The 22366-nt window shown below is 37.9% G+C and overlaps 1 protein-coding gene across 31 annotated transcripts in view; it reads left to right on the forward strand.

Annotated features, from left to right (window-relative positions):
* The first annotated feature begins 12371 nt into the window (after positions 1-12371).
* Positions 12372-22366, forward strand: part of LOC139964167 (uncharacterized) — a 55418-nt gene continuing 45423 nt past the window's right edge. For 13 of the 31 annotated variants that reach the window (XR_011791868.1, XR_011791883.1, XR_011791880.1 and 10 more), the window contains exons 1-8: positions 12372-12623; positions 16647-16804; positions 17150-17447; positions 17985-18182; positions 18302-18505; positions 20538-20638; positions 21128-21154; positions 21797-22035. Coding sequence is in view for 9 of the 31 variants with exons in the window: in XM_071965552.1 (XP_071821653.1) it covers positions 19314-19372; positions 20538-20579 (101 nt within the window). In the remaining 22 variants the exon portion in view is untranslated. Of the gene's footprint in view, positions 12624-16646; positions 16805-17149; positions 17448-17984; positions 18183-18301; positions 18506-18655; positions 19373-20537; positions 20639-21127; positions 21155-21796; positions 22036-22366 lie in introns of those variants that run through there. The other 18 variants (XM_071965547.1, XM_071965544.1, XM_071965549.1 and 15 more) reach the window with 12 other exon arrangements.

The raw sequence follows: 22366 nt of genomic DNA on the forward strand, positions 1-22366 counted from the left end.
ACGCCATCGCGCCACTGTATGGACTGAGATATTAGGTCGATTAACTAATACTTACAGCTCCCCATGTAGGCACTCGCTGCAAAAGATCGCCAAAAGACGTCATCACCGGGGACTCGAACCACCGATGCAAAAGAGAGCCTCGCTCATCAGCTCGTACAGTGCGCCAAGCCATCGCGCCACTGTATGGACTGAGATATTAGGTCGATTAACTAATACTTACAGCTCCCCATGTAGGCACTCGCTGTAAAAGATCGGCAAAAGACGTCATCACCGGGGACTCGAACCACCGATGCAAAAGAGAGCCTCGCTCATCAGCTCGTACAGTGCGCCAAGCCATCGCGCCACTGTATGGACTGAGATATTAGGTCGATTAACTAATACTTACAGCTCCCCATGTAGGCACTCGCTGTAAAAGATCGGCAAAAGACGTCATCACCGGGGACTCGAACCACCGATGCAAAAGAGAGCCTCGCTCATCAGCTCGTACAGTGCGCCAAGCCATCGCGCCACTGTATGGACTGAGATATTAGGTCGATTAACTAATACTTACAGCTCCCCATGTAGGCACTCGCTGTAAAAGATCGGCAAAAGACGTCATCACCGGGGACTCGAACCACCGATGCAAAAGAGAGCCTCGCTCGTCAGCTCGTACAGTGAGCCACGCCATCGCGCCACTGTATGGACTGAGATATTAGGTCGATTAACTAATACTTACAGCTCCCCATGTAGGCACTCGCTGTAAAAGATCGGCAAAAGACGTCATCACCGGGGACTCGAACCACCGATGCAAAAGACAGCCTCGCTCGTCAGCTCGTACAGTGCGCCACGCCATCGCGCCACTGTATGGACTGAGATATTAGGTGGATTAACTAATACTTACAGCTCCCCATGTAGGCACTCGCTGTAAAAGATCGGCAAAAGACGTCATCACCGGGGACTCGAACCACCGATGCAAAAGAGAGCCTCGCTCGTCAGCTCGCCACGCCATCGCGCCTCTGTATGGACTGAGATATTAGGTCGATTAACTAATACTTACAGCTCCCCATGTAGGCACTCGCTGTAAGAGATCGCCAAAAGACGTCATCACCGGGGACTCGAACCACCGATGCAAAAGAGAGCCTCGCTCGCCAGCTCGTACAGTGCGCCACGCCATCGCGCCACTGTATGGACTGAGATATTAGGTCGATTAACTAATACTTACAGCTCCCCATGTAGGCACTCGCTGCAAAAGATCGCCAAAAGACGTCATCACCGGGGACTCGAACCACCGATGCAAAAGAGAGCCTCGCTCGTCAGCTCGTACAGTGCGCCACGCCATCGCGCCACTGTATGGACTGAGATATTAGGTCGATTAACTAATACTTACAGCTCCCCATGTAGGCACTCGCTGTAAAAGATCGGCAAAAGACGTCATCACCGGGGACTCGAACCACCGATGCAAAAGAGAGCCTCGCTCGTCAGCTCGTACAGTGCGCCACGCCATCGCGCCACTGTATGGACTGAGATATTAGGTCGATTAACTAATACTTACAGCTCCCCATGTAGGCACTCGCTGTAAAAGATCGGCAAAAGACGTCATCACCGCGGACTCGAACCACCGATGCAAAAGAGGGCCTCGCTCGTCAGCTCGTACAGTGCGCCACGCCATCGCGCCACTGTATGGACTGAGATATTAGGTCGAATAACTAATACTTACAGCTCCCCATGTAGGCACTCGCTGTAAAAGATCGCCAAAAGACGTCATCACCGCGGACTCGAACCACCGATGCAAAAGACGGCCTCGCTCGTCAGCTCGTACAGTGCGCCACGCCATCGCGCCACTGTATGGACTGAGATATTAGGTCGATTAACTAATACTTACAGCTCCCCATGTAGGCACTCGCTGTAAAAGATCGGCAAAAGACGTCATCACCGCGGACTCGAACCACCGATGCAAAAGAGAGCCTCGCTCATCAGCTCGTACAGTGCGCCAAGCCATCGCGCCACTGTATGGACTGAGATATTAGGTCGATTAACTAATACTTACAGCTCCCCATGTAGGCACTCGCTGTAAAAGATCGGCAAAAGACGTCATCACCGGGGATTCGAACCACCGATGCAAAAGAGTGCCTCGCTCATCAGCTCGTACAGTGCGCCAAGCCATCGCGCCACTGTATGGACTGAGATATTAGGTCGATTAATTAATACTTAAGGTTATTAAAACTTAATGATATTATAAGCGTTCAGCTTGCAACATTTGCATATAAAGCATGGAATGGATTGCTACCCGAGGCTGTTAAAGATTTTATATATAGTAATAGACTAATCCACAACCATCAAACACGCCATTGTAATAACGCCCATGTTTTATCCCAACGAAGTAATTTAAGTTCTTTTAACCCTCGTATTCGTGCTATAAAAACGTGGAATAATCTCCAGGATAATGTTAAGAATAAGCCTTCTTACTCTGTATTCAAAAGGAATCTCCAAACTGTAAATATTTCTCACTATTGATGGATTTATTCTTGTGTGTGTTTGCGATTAAGATCATTATAAAGATTGTTAGGATTGCTTATTAACATTATTAATTTCAAGTAGAGTCAATTCGATTATTTCATCATTGTAAATGCTACTATTAACTTTTCTTTTTCTATTCTTAAGTTTTTCTTTCCTTTTTCTTTTTGGGGAGTCTCCTACTTTGTTAAGCCTTACAGGCTTTATAGGAGACTTCCCGTCACACTGTAAATTGTGATGAAACAAATAAATATACAAATACAAATACAGAAGAAAATATATCACCTAACCAGTCAGAGGGGAAGGCGTGGAGAATGACATCGATATAATTCTGAACATCGGTTACTGTAAGGGGATTATCAGGATTAGCAAGCTCAATGCACTCATGCACGGCCTTGGCTGGCAGAGAAGTGGGTATAATCTCATACATCAGAACACTTCAGAAACGATACCACCTTTAATGAAGTGACGATTAAAAAGTGTTTGACTATCATTGTCAACAATCAGGGTATTACTAAAGATAGGTTGATTGAGGATGTCTTCTCTGGTCTCTGGTAGCCAGAAACGGCCTTGAATTAGCCGATCCCATGCTAACATGAGTTCACAGTAATACGGGCTTAGCTTATGAACAGACTTGCGGTTAGGAGTAATTTGAAAGATACCACGCCCAAGGCTCATATCTTCATACATATTCAAAAAATACAACATTAATTTTTGTAATTTAATATTAATGTTATTGCTTAATATTTTACTACAAAATTTAATTCTAAGAGCATCTCTTGTTAATTCAATGTCGCTCAAACTGAATCCCCCTCTGTCCATTGGTAAAAGCAAGTTAAGATACTTAATAGAAGGTTTTTTACCTCTCCAGATAAAATCGACTACACTCAGACGTAATGTGGTGATAACCCAATCAGGGACTGGTAAAACAGTGGTCAAATATACTAAGCGAGTTACGATGAGCGAATTTATAATGAGAGATTTACCTTTAAAAGATAATTTTCTACCTTTCCAGGTATTTAGTAATTTACGGCAGGAGGTAACTTTTTTCTCCCAATTTTCTTTTACGATTGATTTTTTATCGTTACCAGTAGCAACACCTAATACTGTAATGAAATCTTTCCTCACAGGGAAGTCGAAATTGCTGGGATTAACATGGCTGCACCCAATGCTAAGTAATTCAATTTTATCAATATTACAACTAGAGCCAGAAGCACGTTCATACAATTTAATGATGTTAAAAATAGAATAAATACTTGTGATACTAGACACGAAAAAGGTAGTGTCGTCCGCATGCTGAAAAATTTTGGCTTCGACTTCACAAAATTTAATACCATGAATATATGGGCAATTAATTATAGCTTCAAGAAACGGTTCGGCACAGAGAACATAGAGCATGGCTGAGAGTGGGCAGCCCTGCCGAACTCCACTTTTGACAGGGAAGGGATCGGATATATAACCATATTGTGCTTGATTCGGCCCTCGATATTGGTATAAAACAGTTTGATCCATTTTAGGAGCTTAGGGCCAAAACCCAATTTTTCAGCGACTTCGAAGAGGTTGTTATGGTCAACTCTGTCAAAGGCTTTATATTGGTCTATTTTAAGAATAAAACCTGGTTTATTATATGAATTTACAAACTCAATTACATTTTGCCTAGTAAGCACGTTTTCAGAAATATCTCTTCCTGGAATACAACAAGTTTGATCTTCTGAAATAATATTCTTACTGATACTTGTGATACGTTTGGCGAGAGCTTTGGCAATCACTTTGTAATCGACATTTAAGAGGCTTATTGGCCTCCAATTATTTAAACTACGAAGATCTCCTTTCTTGGGTATAAGGGTAAGTATACTTATTTTCATGGATTCACAGAGTTCGTTGTCATGGAATGATGTCTCAATGAGTCTAGTAAAAATATCGATAAAATCCCGCCAAAACACTTTGTAAAATTCAGCAGTTAGTCCATCTAGTCCTGGACTTTCGGTCCATTCGGTTCGGTTCCATTGCTAACAGAGTGGCTTTCAACTCATCTAATGAAATATTTGCTTCACATGCTTCAACGTCCATTGGCGAGAGAAATCTTCTGAGTTCACAAAGTATCTGATTCCGCGATTCGTTGTCGGTTTCTCCGGCTTGGTAGAGGTTTGTATAAAACTTTACTTGTTCTTCCATAATTTCGTGTTGATCGGTGATGATTAAGCTCTGATCAGTTAGTAGTTGTTTCATTACATTCTTTTTTTGCCTTGATTTTTCAAGATTAAAGAGAAACTTTGTTGATTTTTCACCCTCCTCGTGCCACTGAATTTTAGACCTGAGGAAGGTTCCTTGTAATTCTCTTACTGAAAGTTGGTTCGACTCATCTTCTAGGTTTTTAAAATGGGTACAGTCGTAATCGGAGAAATTTTGAGCTTTGTATTTCTCGTAGTCAATTTGTTTTGTTGTGTAATTGTATTGATTGTATAATTGAGGATTAGCTTCAGTTTTTAAAGTTACCATATGCGATTGAACACCACGAACTTCTCCGAGGGAAAATTATGTGATAATAATCCTGCATGAGAATGCATTACATGGGAGGGAAAGTAATCCCTTCGTTCGTGAAATGTCTCAGTAGAATCTCAATCAAACTTCAACCTATGGCCTCGTTTAATTTAACGATTCTACTTCCCCATTACACTTCACTACGGAACTACTTGAGATTTCAAAGCAGTGTTCAAGCGCATGCGAACAGAAAGATTACAAACGAACACAAATTCAAAGTTTGTATCTATTTTAATTTGCTTGCTGAGCAACAGAAACATTTCTTTTCTTTTTAAGCAAGAACTGAGGTAATTTATTACCACTTGGTACAAAGGATAACATAACATTCTTACTTTCCATACTTTGGAAATCAAAAAAAAAAAATTCTCATTCATGTGAATAAAATCTATCATGATAGCATCCTCTTTGAGGAATATTCAAAACATTGTTACATCACTTCTGCATCTTGAAGTATGTATATCAACTCATACCTATACATAACCCATCTGTAAAATTATACCACACTTTTTATGTAATGCATATAGTAAAACTATTTTTACACTTATGCATCCAAAACTGCCATTGCAAAAGTTTTGTTACTGACAATAGTTTTTTTGTAATAATGAGCAAAGGTTCTTTCCGAGGCCCACCCTACTGTACGTAAAATATATTCTACAGGCAGATTTCTTGAATCTGCAGCGGAGGTAGAGGCTGCCCTGGTAATATGGGCCGCATATTGAACTATATCAACCCCAGCCTCCTCCGAAACAAGTTTAATCCATCGTGATAAAGTATTTCTCGTTACTGGTTTATGTGGTGGAACATAACTAATGAAAAGTTGCGATTCCGCTCCTCTTAACGAAGATGTGACGTTAATATAATGCTGAAGTACATGATAAACATCAAGATTCATGTCAGCCTGGTATGATGCCAACACAACTCTTAATGGACTGGAACCAGAAATAAACAGCTTCCTTCCCATCCAAATAAAGATTATTGACATCTAATAATTGCAGAGTTTGTAGTCTCTGAGCAGATAACAAAGCAATAAGAATTACTAACTTATGGGTTAATTGCTTTAAAGTCAATGATGATGTAGGATGAAGAGACCGGAGATAGTTCAACACAATAGACACGTCCCAAATTGTCGTGTATCTGGGGATGGGGTTCTCAATTCGAAAATTCCTTTGAGAAAACGGCTGATGAGAGGATGTGAGCCAATAGTATTTCTTTGTTCATGATCCAATAATGCAGAAAGTGATGACCGTGCAGTGTTAATGGTACTATAACTAAGGCCAGCATTGTAAGTCAAGCACCTGATTTACAGAGGGATGAAGTGAATGAATTTGTTTCCTTGAACAGAACTTAAACCACCTATCTTGATAAGTGCTGTACTGTTTTTGAGTGGATACCCTCCAGGATGCCATGAGGATTCTGGAAGTTTCTTCTGGAATGTCAAGGTTTCGGAAGCGTTGCCAGACACCAGGCATGCAACCAACTGAAGGTTGTGATGAAGGGGGTGTAGTTTGCTTTTGTCTTCGGATAGAAGTAAGACTTCTTTCCCCAGCGGTAAATACCTTGGAATAGCTATGGTCATGTGTAACAGTTTTGTGTACCAGTTCTGAGTTGGCCATAAAGGTACCACAATTACTCTTCTTGCCTGGTCCCTTTGTATTTTTTGCAGTACTCTGGCAATTAGGCTAAAGGGGGGAAAAGCATAAAAGATGTACTTATGCCAATTAAAAGAGAATGCATCAATGAATAAGGCATCTGGGTCTGGTCGCCATGAAACAAAGGGAGCGAGTTGTTTATTTGTACGAGATGCAAATAAATCAATATCAAAGTTCCCCCCACAGGGAAGAAATTGCATGAAATATTTCTGGATTTAGCATCCATTCTGTGTTACTCTGAAATGTACGGGACAGCATGTCAGCATGGACATTAAGCTTGCCCGGCAAGTAACAACAAGACAACCACACTTTGTTTGATGCAGACCATTCCCACATAGCTTTTGCTATTTTGTTACATTGTGACGAATGAGTACCTCCCATAGCCTTAATGTATGCAACAGCTGTCGAGCTGTCAGATAAAATTCTTATATGCGTATGATCACCCTTTAAGCAAAACGTTTTAGAGGGAAATAGATAGCAAGGAGTTCAAGCACATTTATGTGATATGTTTTCTCAACGGTATTCCACTTTCCTTGTGACCGTATAGAGAGGGTCGGGCAAAAAGGACCCCATCCTACCAGAGAAGCATCAGTTTCTAGTACAATATCTGGGTTAGGCTCTGAGATATGCATGTATGCAAGCGGAAGGGACTCTAACCACCATTTCAGCTCTGTATAGTCCCCCTCAGCCAATTCTATTTCTGTATCAAAATTTCCCTTGTATTTTTTTCAACAGAGAAATCTTAAGTTTTTCCATATCCCTGTAATGAAGGGGTCCATATTTAACTCCTGGGAAAAGAGAGACAAGGATACCAATGATATGTGCCAAGTCCCTGGTAGTCTTTTTGTGTTTGCCCTTAATTTTTTGTATCTCATTTAAGGCAGATTCTATCCTTTTGGGTTTTGGCCGAACAGTCATATGTTGGGAATCAAGCACAAATCCAAGGAAAGATAGCTTAGTACTTGGTTCTAGTACTGATTTTTCGGGATGAATGATGAAGCATAATTTCTGGAAAAAAATTGTACAGCTGTATGCACTGCAGAGACACATGCACTTTTGGTATTAGCCTGGATATAAATATCATCAATGTAGCTCAGGCAAGAAATACCCAATTTCCTGAGCTCAGCCAGAACAGGTTTGAGTAGTTTAGTAAAAATGCGAGGTGCTGAGGCCAATCCATTTGGTAGGCAATATACTGATAAAGTTTGTCTTTGAACGCAAAGTCTCAAACATTTTCGACTTGAAGAACTAATAGGTACTGAATAATAGGCGTATGCACTGCAGAAACACATGCACTTTTGGTATTAGCCTGGATATAAATATCATCAATGTAGCTCAGGCAAGAAATACCCAGTTTCCTGAGCTCAGCCAGAATAGGTTTGAGTAGTTTTCTGAAGCTAATCCTCAATTATACAATCTCTCTTTTTAAAGTTACCAATAATTCAAAATTTGGAATTCACTGTCAATAACTTTAAAAACTAAGAAAACAAGCTCCACATTAAGTAAATGGCTTAATCATATTTATTAAAATATCATATAATTGATTTATTGTCGAAACGTTTAATTTGTTTTTAATTTTTTCTTCTCTTTTCTTTCTTCAGAGAGTCTTCTACATTGTTAAGCTATTGTATGCTTTATAGAAGACTTCCTTTCACCCTGTATATTTACACGTGAAAAAAAAATAAACCAAATCAAATCAAACCAAATTCCTACCAAGAATAACAGACCAATGAACTTCATGTACAGGCGAAATTATAAACCAGATAACATCAGGTGTTTTAACTATGAAATCGAAAACAAAAACTGGAACGATGTTTTAAGCCAAACTGATGTTAATGCTGCTTACGACACTTTCTTTGAATCCTTTAATTATACCTATAATAATTGTTTTCCAATATGTTATGTAAGCAAAAGGAAACGACGTGAAAAGAAACATCCATGGATTACATTTGGAATGTTGACATCTATCAAAAGAAAGAACAAGCTCTTTAAAAGTTATTTAACAGCACCTACTGATGTTAACAAGGCTACGTATAAGCATTATCGCAATAAGCTTAACCATATTATTAGATTTTCTAAAAGAGTGTATTTCTATGATAAATTCAAAAATAATAGAAATAATATAAGTGTAACTTGGAATACAATTAACGAAGTTCTAAACACCAACCGAAAAAAGGTGGATATCCTGCTGCTTTTGAAACTGGTGATCAAGAAATCAGCAACGAGAATGACATTGCCAGCTACTTTAACAAATATTTTGTAAACATTGGACCCTCACTTGCAAGAAATATTACAAATAAAGGTAGAACAGGAGATCTTATTCATAATATTAACAGAAACAGTCAATCTATGTTCATTAATCCTGTCAGTGAGGAAGAACTTTCAATAGTTGCTATTTCCAGCCTGAAACCAAAAAAAAAGCAGCGGGATATGACGATTTTAAACCAGATATAATAAGAAATGTTATTCACTTTATCGCCAAACCATTGACTTATATTTGTAATTTATCTTTTACTTCTGGTACATTTCCAGATAAACTAAAGATTGCTAAGGTTATACCAATTTTAAAAAAGGTGACCAAGATGTATATGAAAATTACCGTCCTATTTCTTTATTATCATGTTTTTCAAAAATTATTGAAAGGCTTATGTACAATCGTATCTTTAATTTTGTAACCAAGTTTAATATCCTGTGCAATGATCAATATGGCTTCCGCCCAAGCATTCTACAGAACTTGCTTTGGCAAATGCTATTGAAAAAAATATGTACTAGTCTTGATAATACCAAAATATGTATTGGAGTGTTCCTTGATCTCTCCAAGGCATTTGATACTATTGACCATACCATTTTGCTAAGTAAATTATCTTTGTATGGTGTAAGGGGAACAACCCTTGACTGGTTGAACAGCTATTTATCCAATAGACATCAGTATACTTCATATAAAAACTCTAAATCCGAACACGCTGTAACCCGTTGTGGTGTTCCACAGGGCTCAATATTAGGACCACTGTTGTTTATAATATATGTCAATGAAATTTGCCAGGTGTCAAAAATTGCCAAGACTATTTTGTTTGCTGATGATACCAATATTTTCTTCGAGTTCGAAAACGTACATAGAATACATGATACTGTGTCTACTGAATTAACTAAATTTACTAACTGGATTGCTGCTAATAAGTTATCACTTAATGCAGACAAAACTAACTATATAGTATTTAATGGAAGAAGAACGCTTAACTGGAATAATGACTTAATAATGGACGGTAAAGTAATGAAACAAGTATCAACTACTAAATTTCTAGGGGTTAATATTGATAGTAAACTTTCATGGAGTGACCATATTACGAAAGTTTGCACCAGCGTTGCAAGAGGTGCAGGAATTTTAGCAAAGCTAAAACATTTCCTCCCCCAGAATATACTCAGAATGCTTTATCAAACTTTAATAGCACCACATCTGTATTACTGCTTGATTATCTGGTCTGGTACAAGTGTTTCTCATTTAAGTCACCTTAAAATACTTCAAAAGAGTGCAATACGTCATATATCTCACGCAGCACCCCGTGAACATACAAGCCCCCTCTTTAAGAAACTCAATTTATTGAAATTAGATGACATTATAAAAGTTAATATTGCAACATTTACATACAAGGCTTGGAATGGATCATTGCCAATCAGTTTTCGAAATTTATAAATAGCAACACAGATTTCCATAATCATAATACCAGAACGGCTAGCAACGCACATTATAAATCATATAAAACACGCACTGGTATGTTAAGCCTCAGAAACCGTGCAACCAAAATTTGGAATTTCACTATCAATAACTTTAAAAACTAAGAAAACAAGCTCCACATTTAGTAAATGTCTTACTAAAGAAATTATCATGTCTTATTAATTATGATTTAGCTGCATAGTCGCATAGCAGCATATTCACATATTGAAGCCTATACGTATTGTTATTAACATTATTTTCACTATTTTCTATCTTTTCTTCATGGGAGTCTTCTGTTTTGTTAAGCCAGCATAGGCTTTTCAGAAGACTTCCATTCACATTGTAATATTTATGTGAAAAAAAAACAAATAAATGAATGGATGAATGAATATATATATATATATATATATATATATATATATCTAATATCCTCATCAATAAAAATACTGCTAAAAAGAGTTTCATCGTTCTCTTCGCGTAAGAGAGGGTTATGTTAAATTGGTTGGATAAGCATCTCCTCTCTTGGCCTAAAGGGGACTTATAGGGTGCGAAGACTCGCGCCAAGAAAAAAAAACGTATAATGCCGGTAATCTGACCAAGTTTCGAATGAGATGTAACAAAAGTGTTAGACACCACCATCGATCCCAGAAAATACACACACACAGACGCACACATATATATATATATATGTATATATATATATGAATATATATATATGTATATATATATATATACATAAATGATTTCGAGTTGGTCAGCATCATGTTTGATGTCTAGAGTAAGGCAAAATATGTCACCAAAAACAGAACTAGTATTGTTCGATACAGGTGACAAACGCCTACAGTGGAATTACGATCTCCCTTACCGGTTTCGAACCTCTGGACATACAATCAGCGTCCATAGCCTAGTGGTTAGGGTGTCCGCGTACAGAGCGGAAGGCCCGTGGTTCGAATCCCGGTGGAGGCTGAAAGTTTTTTCACTGTTCTTGATTTTCCAACTCATTACGATTTTCATGTATATATATATATATATATATATATATATATATATATATATATATATATATATATATATATATATATATATATATATCAACATTAGTGAGAGAGGAAAAATGTCCATATCTTATGGATGAAATAAATCTCTATCTACCTAATATCCTCATCAATAAAAATACTGTTAAAAAGAGTTTCACCGTTCTCTTCGCGTATGAGAGGGTTATGTTAAATTGGTTGGATAAGCATCTCCCATCTTGGCCTAAAGGGGACTTAAAGGGTGCGAAGACTCGCGCAAAAAAGAAACGTATAATGCCGGTAATCTGACCTAGTTTCGAATGAGATGTAACAAAAGTGTTAGACACCACCATCGATCCCAGAAAATATACACACACAGCTTGCTACCATCGGTAATTAGACACTAGTGTACAGTCAGTGCATACAGCTGCGGTCAATACCTACAACACAGTGTACAGACAATATAGCGATGGACATCTTAGGTCCAGCTAAAATATAACAAGGTATCACGTTTCATTACCGTACTGCACTGTCTGCACTTTGTAGCGACACGAACAAATCGTCACTTGCAAGCCACGGAAAGTTACCTTTTTCAGATCGCCGAACGTGGTTTTGGGCGACTCTTCAATGCCTTTAAATTGAACCAATTTTGGCTCAACTACAAAACTCCCCAGCCCCCTAGCTCCCATCCATGCACTTAACAAGCTTCTTGAAGGATCTTATTACTTAATTTCTGTTCTCATACGTTTTTAAAATAAACAATTAAGATGACAAGCAAGAAACACAACATATGTTAAGACATTCTAGTCATTCATGCTCTTCAACATGCAAGCCACAAAAAAAAAAAACCAAAATCAAGATTAATAACGGGTCAAAAAAAGATGTTCTCCTGATGCTTTTTGGAACATTTCCCGAGATAGAATAACAATCGGGCGGATGGATATCGACTCTAATAGGAGTATGCCACCCTAAATCAAAAAACTTTTTTTCAATATGCAGATGACACTGCCATACAATTTTACAAACACATATTTTGTATAAAACGTGCGTAGGCTAACAATGGTTTTGTATTGTTTTAAAGAAAACATCTTGCCTTGCTGTGCGGCCTGATGTAGCCACCGAAATGGAGATGGAGTTCGTTTCTACAAAGACGAAAGATTTGGGAGACAAAATTTCAACTGCATGACGGTCTAGAGGCCTACCAAGCTGTTTGAGGTGGGGGATAGGCATAGGGCCATAGGCAATACTACTAATCGGTACTAGCCTAGGCTAGGCTTCAACAACTAGTATTACGACAGTAAGAGTAGATCGGCATGTTTTGGTCATAAAGTCCAGGATTTCCTGTTTAGTTCCATTTTAGGCTTGGCTTACTACTTATTTGAGATCAAAGCAAACAAGCGTAGGCCTATGGCTTCCTATGTCTAGGCCTACGACTGAGTTATACGACTGAGTTATATCAAGCCTAGCCTAGACCTATACCAGTGCAACCAATGTAACCAAGATTCTAAAGTCTGACTGTAGCTGGGCTGAGTTAGGCCTAATGGACCTATATGCAGACAATTAGCTGTGTATCTCAATCATAGGAATTGAAGTTGAATATGGCCATAAGAAGTAGCCTACTACTATGGGTATAGCAATACATATTACTAGGTCTAATGCTATGCATGAAGGCCAAGACTGTCTATAGATAAACAGTCCTTCTCAAATTCACTCGAGCATTAAGAATTTGTTACTTGATAAACTACCCCAAATACTGCCACTAGGATTCATCCTTGAGCGCACCTAATTTATTCACCAGTCAACATGTATGATTGTAAACATAAGTGCTCTAAATCTAATGGCCAGCACTACTTTCCTGTGCTTGAAGACATGTTTGGCTTGACCACTGAAATAATACTCTGTGTGTTTAATCATGAATTTGTGCAGAGGAGCATTAAGTATGCCTAGCATTACCAACTGGGGTAGATATTCAATATCCCCTTTTTTGGCCAACAACAGGTCGAGTCAGTTGGTATTGCAATAAGTATATGGAAGATGGTAATGGCTTAGCCTAAGATACTCCTAGGGTAAGCACCTAGCATGCTATGCAACAACGCTTTGATTGAAGATTTGTTAACAGCTAGACTTATCAGCCATAAGGCTAGTTCTAAATTAGCTAGGCCTTACACAGTTACAGTTTCAGCCAAAAACTCGATTAGGCCTATACAATTTGGCCTACTGCCACTGGCTGAAGTTTAAAACGATAGGGTTAAGACTTAGACTAGACTCAGTACATCAGCAAAACTTGTTTAAGTCAAAGATTATATTGCTAGGGTTTTGCAGGCCTGCCAACTCTCGCGGTTTACTGTACAACTCTCACTGCAAGTCTTCAAAATTTTACGAAAGTTTGTTATACCTTTGAGTTTGACATCAGCGTCCTCGAAATTGGGTCTGTTCACGTTTCACGGTTGCCAAAGGTAGCAAATTTTCAAATTACAATACAGAACTTCTATTCTAAATGAAAAAAATGTAATTAATATCTGCAATTCATGAATTAGAATTGACCAGACCTTAAAACTATTCTGGAAATTACAGTATATTCAAGATGGTAGAAAGTGTGACAATCTATAAATTTTCTAAAAGTTGTTCTTTTCTTAATGGTGGTGCCACTCCACCATTAATCAAACATATGTTGTTCATTTAAAGGCAATAATAATGAGTAGACAAACATGTTATTAATTCATAACCTTACTAAAAAAGATATATAAACTCTTAATAGGTTCCAAGCTCGAAACAAAGAAAAGTGATCAACAAGACATAAATTTATTAAACACAGGCCATGCTTGTTATGATACTAAGCAATACATTTCAATGTGTAACGCGCAGGCACACAAAATTCTTAGTAGTTGCATATTTGCACGCACTGTTCTGGCCTTCGATTAAGCATTAGGAGTTGAGACCGTTAACTAAGTTAGCCCGATCTGATATTACAAGATGACTTCTCCTGAGCTGGATACCGATGAAGAGTACAGTATCATTGGAAAATATCGTTCGTCAGGACTGTGCCCTGAAAATAAGCTTGCACGGTTTCGTGAAAACTTACAACCGGTTTTTCTCTAGCAAAAAGCCGAATCTGGCTCAAAAACCGGTTTTTTCCACCTCCCGAATTGCATTGAAAACATCCAAATCTCGATCGCTAAGATGCATATTTTTGAAGCTTTACCAACAGCGGTTTCAACTCTGTTTGTTCGCAGTAAAGGGTTAAAAACAAGGAGAATAAATTCAAGAAATGTTACTGCCTTCATGACTCTCATTTTATAACCCACGTTAACTAAACTGAAGTAAATATGTCGAAAAGAAATGTGTTAGTGAAATTTTTTCTTAAAGTTTTAACATCACGTACACCTATCGTTTGTCTTGTGTTAACTGTACTTCACGAAGTTCAAATTCGTGTAAAATATCACGGTCATGTTATATTATATTATATGTTATATTTTCGGAGATGAGGGCCGAGCGTAAACCCCATTATGACCAATTGGAGATCGTAAAAAAAAATGCTTTACAATATGATTGGTCCAATATATTCAGTAGTGGCTGACAAAGTGGTCGAATGTACCAAATTGCACGAGGCTCTAGCCATGTTCGCGGGTGGTATCTTGGCGGTAAAAAAAATTCTCTTCAAGGAGTGAAGAGAATTTACAGTCTACACTTTCAAGTACAAGATGAAAAACATCGCTGGCAAAAGCGGGGATTAGGTTGGCAAAGAATATAAATTGTTAACGTTTAAGTTGAAAACATGTGTTCATCAACGTAAACGAAAAACAAACTGAGAGACGCCTTGTCTGATAACTGATAAGAAGAAATGTTGAAAGGAAACTCACAAAGAAATACAATCTATTCGCGTACAAAGGAGCATTGTCCCAACAGCAACATCTGTAATTTCCAGCCATGTATGCAACATTTTTACTCCTTTAATATTCCTTGGCTCAAGCCTGACGCCAGGTGTCTCTTGTGAATGATGGACTGTGATTGTTTTCATGTTACTTGTTGCATCTTAGTTGTTAAACTCAGAGCCCCCCCCCCCCGTGATTTTCACTTGTTGCATCTTAGTTGTTAAACACAGAGCCCCCCGTGATTGGTAATGTTACTTGTTGCATCTTAGTTGTTAAACTCACAGAACCCCCCCCCCCCCCCCCGCGACTGTACATGTCGTATGGTATAGTGGATTGCGCAATGTACCTTTGAAGTTTTAACGTTCATTTTTTGAACACGAGCTGTGATCAATGTGTTTGAAAAGATTTTCTCCATATACTCTACCAATAAATTGAAGTTAAATAATAAGAACAACACAAGGAGGACAAACACGTTGGATATAACAATTTACTTTGAACTGCATCTCGTCATTTGAGTGTGTACTTCTCACAACTACTAACGTTGGCCACCAAGGTCAGTTCAATACTACAAGGTCACCTAACTGATGCACGCATATAAGGGCTGCATAGCCTAATGTTAGGCCTAGCTATCCACCCTCAAGCACTGGTTATGGCGTGTGCCGATCGTAGCTGACAATGTCGTCTATCAGAAAAGCTTTCTCTTGTTGCAATTTACTTTCATATTGCAAAAACAAACGGTAAATAGGAGAAACCAAAGTCAACAAACTGTGTTTCTTCCAGTTTTTGCAATTCACATTTCGGTTTTTACCGGTTTTTTCGGTTTTTCGGTTTTCTTAAAATAAAAAATAGTACCGAAATTCGGTCGGAAAAAAACGGTTTCGGTACTAAAACCGGTTTACCGTGCAAGCCTACCTGAAAATTCAACATTAAATCTAAGAAGATCGATACGGAAAAGATCAAAGAGTTTAGACTAACAGGAGCAATAAACAGCTACCCAGATTTGTGCTGAAAAGTGTGAGCAGTAATACTTTTAAATCAAGAAAAGCCAAAATCATGCAATTTAAATCATTGAAATTAAAAAAGCTTCACTGTCCAGTATCAAAAGTATTTGCAAACTTTGATACAGCATTCTGTTCTGTACAAGAATTGTTGATTGTACACACCTTATTAGCAGTGTAAGAATACCTGCTCTTAGCACAATCAGTCATCGAGTAATCTTTTGTTAACTTTCAATAAGTATATATCAGCATGATTGGAAATCCTTAATAGCAGTATATTGTCTACAAAACTCACACATAAATCACTTGAACATCAGTTGGTACGATTGTGTATGGTTCTGAATGCTATTTTCCTTCCTTTTTTTTAGGTGTGTGTGGATATGATTGGACCCCTTGCAGAGACCATCAATGGAAATAAGTACATCATAACCCTATGTGACTATTTTTCAAAATGGCCAGAGGCTGTTGCTGTAAGAGACAAAACAGCATAAACCGTTGCAAACTTTCTGTTTGAAACCATGGCCAGGTATATATCCATCTACTTTGTTTTTACTTTACATAACATATTTTTGAAGTTAGTTATGCAGACCTGCATTTGTTCTCAGTTTTACCTGTGACCCAGAAAGCGGCCAAATGGTTACAGGAATTTCTTGAAGTTGTTTTATAAGTTAATGTTAATAAAATGTTAGTGGATAACGGTCAGTGCATCCAAGACCAGGTGCTATGTCAGTGCTTAACTTACTTGTTTTGAAAGAAGTGCTAAAAGAATCTCCTGATTAAACCACACGGCCACTCTGAAGATGCCAATAGTTTACTGCATTACTCATAACCAGTTCTTTAACAACTTGTTTAATTTTTCATTTATTTGTAGATTTGGGTGCATGAAAATTGTCATCTCAGACCAGAGAGGAGAATTTGTTAATGCTCTGAACAAGTCCCTGTTTGACATGACAGGGGTGGGCCACAGAGTATCCTTCAGCTACCACCCACAGACCAATGGGCTGGATGAAAGATTCAACCAAACTCTGTAAAATGCAAATGTCACTCATCAAAGTTGTCAATCAAAACCAAGATGACTGGAATGAAACACTGTCTTCCATTCTCGTGGGGTACCGTACAGCAAAACATGGTTCTACAGGTCTTTCTCCTTTCGTTGTGTTGTTTGGAAGGTTTGTAATAATTCAAACCTACCATTGCTGAATAGAGGTTTACATTTGTAAAGGTCATATATGGAGAAAAGCAATCAGGTACAAGAGAGTTTGGAAAAATCCTGCATAGCTACACTGATCCTCTATAGGATAAAATCTCATTTGACACATCCCAGGTCCTGGGAAAACTGCTAAATAGAGGACCACCAATAACCCTATTTAAGTTACAAAACCTAAGTAAGTACAGCAAGTACAAAAGATGAACATTCATTAAACTATAAAAGCATGCCAATTAATTTAGATACATGCAATTAATGCCACTGATATTGGTTTTGTTTTTCAGTTATATATCATATTTTGGGCTGGTATGCAATTTGGACCTATAACAGCACAGAATATACTTTTTTTTTTTATTTCTGCTGGTTTGAGTATGTGATGTGACTCAGATTTATGGTTCCAGGGTCTTAATAGTGAAAATAAATTATATAAAAATTTATTTATTCTTCAGTCAACAAAGTGTTGTGAATAATTGATTGTTAATTATCTTCATATATCCAGAGAGCCATTGTTACCAGTCGACATTGAAGACTCCATTGTCCAACCAGAATCTCCTGCTGCAGCGATGCACAGCGGGAGAGGGTTTTTCAACTCATGTCACAGTCGCAGGACATAATCAAAGGTTTTGTAAAAGAAAATATTGGCAAAGCCCAAGAACGGCAAAAAAAGAATTTTGATTAAAGGCAGCAATCAAAACAGGTAATTACATAATGCTATGCTATGCTGTGCATTGAAAACTGCACTGTAGTTAAATGAATGGCAACATATACATTGTATTATGATGTTTACGTGTATATGCTGGATTTTGTTTTATTCAGAGCTTCGAAGTTGGTTCTATAAGTGTTCTCGTCCGGAATGCTAGAAAGGATGCCCGAAGAGGAGGGAAGCTCGAAAACTCTTGGCTTGGGCCGTATGGAGTCAAGGCTGTGAATGAGAAAGGGCTGTACACACATATTAACAGTTCCACAGGCCTTCCTTTGAAGAAGAAATTCAATCCATTTTACTTAAAGAATTTCACGCAAGTAAGATTCCTTTACACTGTTTTTATTTGGGGGGGGGGGGGTCGGGAGAGGGGGTTGATTGGCATGATTCCTCCATAATTTTCTTAACAATAATCAGTAACTTGATGAGTTCTGTGCTGGCTTATGTGAGGGTAAGGGCTGTAGCTGTCTTCACACAATAAATCAATTTGACTCAATGGCTTTAAAAAATGAAACCTAATTGCCAACAATAAAAGAGAGAAGAATAAGTTACTTAGAAAACTCCAGTTTCCAGACAAATGTTTTCAAATATTTGATTTTATTTGCTTAGTTTCGAGAGGAGAATTTTATGTGATGTCAGTTTGAGACTCAGCAATTAAATGTTCAACTTCTAATTAGCTTCTTGCCAGATCAACTTGGTAAAACCACATGTAGTAACTATTTTCTTTGGTGTAGATATCATGCATGGTAATGAGTGAGCGGGGTTAACATGAAACTAGTATCAACATGTTGCTTGACCATTACAACATTTTTAATCTCTGGTTTATTCTGCTGATTGAATGTTTGTAACGGGCGGGACCAAAATAGATTTTAGCTGACGTTCTCTTGTTAGCTCCAATCTGAAGAATGGTAGGTTGGTTTGACGTGATCCTTGCAGCAATGATGAGCTAAGGAGGGTCGTTTTTGCTTTTAGTGCAGATATTGTGCAACAAAATGAGTGGGCAGGGCTTAACATTAATAACTGTTAGCTCCAATCTGAAGAATGGTAGGTTGGTTTGAGGTGATCCTTGCAGCAATGACGAGTTAAGGAGGGTCGTTATTGCTTTTGGTGCAGATATCGTGCAACGAAATGAGTGGGCAGGGCTTAACATTAAAACCTGATCTGCAATTGCTCACCAACCATATGTGGTATGACTAAATTTTATTGTGCTGAGCAGGTTGGTTACACAATGCAATGTTTTCAGTGCTATTATTTTGCTGCATGTTGATGAGATGTGTGACAAAATAAGGTTCAGCTGAAATTTCTTTATAAACACAGAATCGGAAGAATTTTATTCCATTTGAGTTGATACTTAACATAATGATACCTCATAGCCAGCAGGAATTGTCCGTCTCGTTTTCTTGGCAGATATTTTCCACTTTCGCCCATGTTTGTTGCATCTCAATCATCATTTCCAGCTTTTTCTAATATTTGTAGAGCCTTAATTACTATTAAGTGTGTGCAAACCCCCTTCCCTCCCCCCACACACAAACAAACGCATACACAAATTACTCATGTTACATCATGGAAACCATAATGCATTTTACCTTGGTTGATTTTTCATATATTGAACAAACTAAATATTAAGAAAATGTCCCTTAACATCTTACTTTATTCAAAAGGGAATTGCGATATAGCATCATTACGGTAATGTTGCTTTACCATTCCAATGTTGTTGTTATAGGAGAAATGATATACTGCTTAAATCTTCATGGTGGTGGCAGCAACCCAATGAGATTCCTGGCTTGCAGCCGACAATATCAGGAACTTGGCCAAAGTTGGTTGAGTTGATAATCTAACACACTGTCTAGACTGAGTTTGCAGTCTGAACAGCCATCAAATTACCATTTCCCCAAAGAGTGGTGTAGCTGGGAACCACATTGCACTTCGCATGTGTGGTTGGAGTGTTAATTTTATACAGGTTGTAAAACACTGCATGAAGTCACATTTATTCTTTCATCAACATTGATTCTATCATCACAGAAATCCTCATAGAGGCATAAATTTCCAGAATAGGGACTGATATTGACCGACTTAAATTTCATCTGATCTTGAATTTGGTATGACCTCTATGTATTAACATATTCCTTAATTAACAAAGAAAAAAATGCAAATTTGCATTCAGTATCCAATAAATGTCTCGGAGCGTTTAAATTTTTTATTGCAAGAAAGAATTTTTTAACAAAAGGAATCGATATACATATGAACATTTCCACAGTGTACTAACACAAATAATTGCTGACCTGTGCTGTGATAGGTTGTTGAATATAGCTGTTGCATGTAATCCATAAATTTAATTATTTTATATTTCAGGAACTTGCAGCCAGTATCATCAGTACAAACACACCAGATGAGGTTAGCAGCCCAAGTTTGAATATGATTCAAATATCCAATAGAAGAAATTTGAATTAAAGGTAGTCTGTATAGGCAACAAATTATAGCATACTTTTCTGAAGATTTCAAAAATTACATTCCTTGAGATTCTTATTGATGTCAAGATGACTGAATGTCTCAGTGAGGTAAATTTCCTCCAGGGTGGTAATGACAACAGTTTAAAATGTTGACCAAATGTGATCGCATTGGAACTTTTGGCATATTTGGGGCCAAACAAACCTCTGCCCCCCTGCACAATTTCCCACCCCAACCTATGTTCTATATTTCTCTTTCACAATATATGTTACCTTCTTACAGGGAGAAACATGATCAAGGTCAATACAGCCCCACAGTTATTGCATATATATCCAACTCTTGCAAAGAATACTGGTTTTTCTATTTCAAATTGAGTTTTCCGTTTCATTATTTTATGGATATAGATCCATGTTATTGTGAATTTTTTGATCGTGGAAAATCACTGGCCATGCTCGAAAAGTCACATTAAATATTGTTAAATGTTTTTATTTCAGGAACAAAGCAATCCTGTTACTGTAAAGGTAAGTAACCTAAGACAACCCATGCAGCTTTAGAAATAAATTCATTAAGGCAGGGATTGCAAGCTACGGAGGTGCAAGACTTCATGGAGGTGCAAGACTTCATGTGACTTGATCCTCCCCACCTGGAAATGTTGAAAAATGGAAGACTTTTACTGTGCCAGGACCATATCCTTGACAAACTCCTATGCCTGGAGAAGGGAAATCCCAACCTATATGGGCACAATTGCAAGGGGCATTTTGTGATGTCCAACCCCATCCCAAGGATTGGCACTTATTGCAGAATATCATAATTTTCACTTCAACAATGAAGGTTTTAAGTTTTATTATCCCCCAAATATACTAGATTTCCAACATGGGCACTCTCTTTGTCAAGTTCATGATACCTCTACTCCTTTCTCCCAGTAGCATATTCCAACAAATGGTTATTAAGATATGATGTGTTTATCATTTTACTTGATGAGAGTAACTTTTCAGCTACAGAAGCTAGTGACAGACTTCCAAGAAAGTGCTTTGAAACATCAAGCAATCATACAAAAATAGATACAAATGAAGGCTGCAACCCTAAACTTTTCCACTTATATTGATGAGCCACCCATGTCAGATGTAGATTTCCTACAAATCTAAATTTTCCTTCTTTTGTAGCTTCTTTGCAGCATCGTTCAACACTATGATGGACATAGCTCTGAATTAATGGAAGTAATCAAAGCTCTCTTCCATGCAGTTTCAACCTGAACTTCATGGGCCTCCTGTCTCGCAAGGTTGAAACAGATTCTTCCAGAGTTTGATTCAACTGCACAGGAGGATGCATTGGAATTCCTTGCTGCAGTTTACACATCATCATGCACTTCCTGTAACCAAAGCCAGTGCAAACTTTTAGATGAGTAAGAGACATAGATCGTTCTGTGAAAAGCATCAAAGCAACCCCCCAAAAAATAAGTGAACTTTTCAATGTATTATTTAAATTTATGCCATGTTGGTCCAAATATTCAAATTTGGTCACCTTTGGTCAAAATTCTATAAACTGTTACAACTTTTGAGGAAATTTACCTCACGGGGACATTCAGTCATCTTGTGTGTTCATTAAGAATGTCTGAGAACAATTTGGACTAAGGGCCTACATGAAAGTAACTTGTTAAAAACTTCTAGCAATTATAGCATCCTATAATTTGGGGCATATACAGACTACCTTTAACATTGAAACTGATTGGGAAT

The sequence above is a fragment of the Apostichopus japonicus genome, chromosome 22, assembly GCF_037975245.1.
Source record: "Apostichopus japonicus isolate 1M-3 chromosome 22, ASM3797524v1, whole genome shotgun sequence".
Lineage (NCBI taxonomy): Eukaryota > Metazoa > Echinodermata > Holothuroidea > Aspidochirotida > Stichopodidae > Apostichopus > Apostichopus japonicus.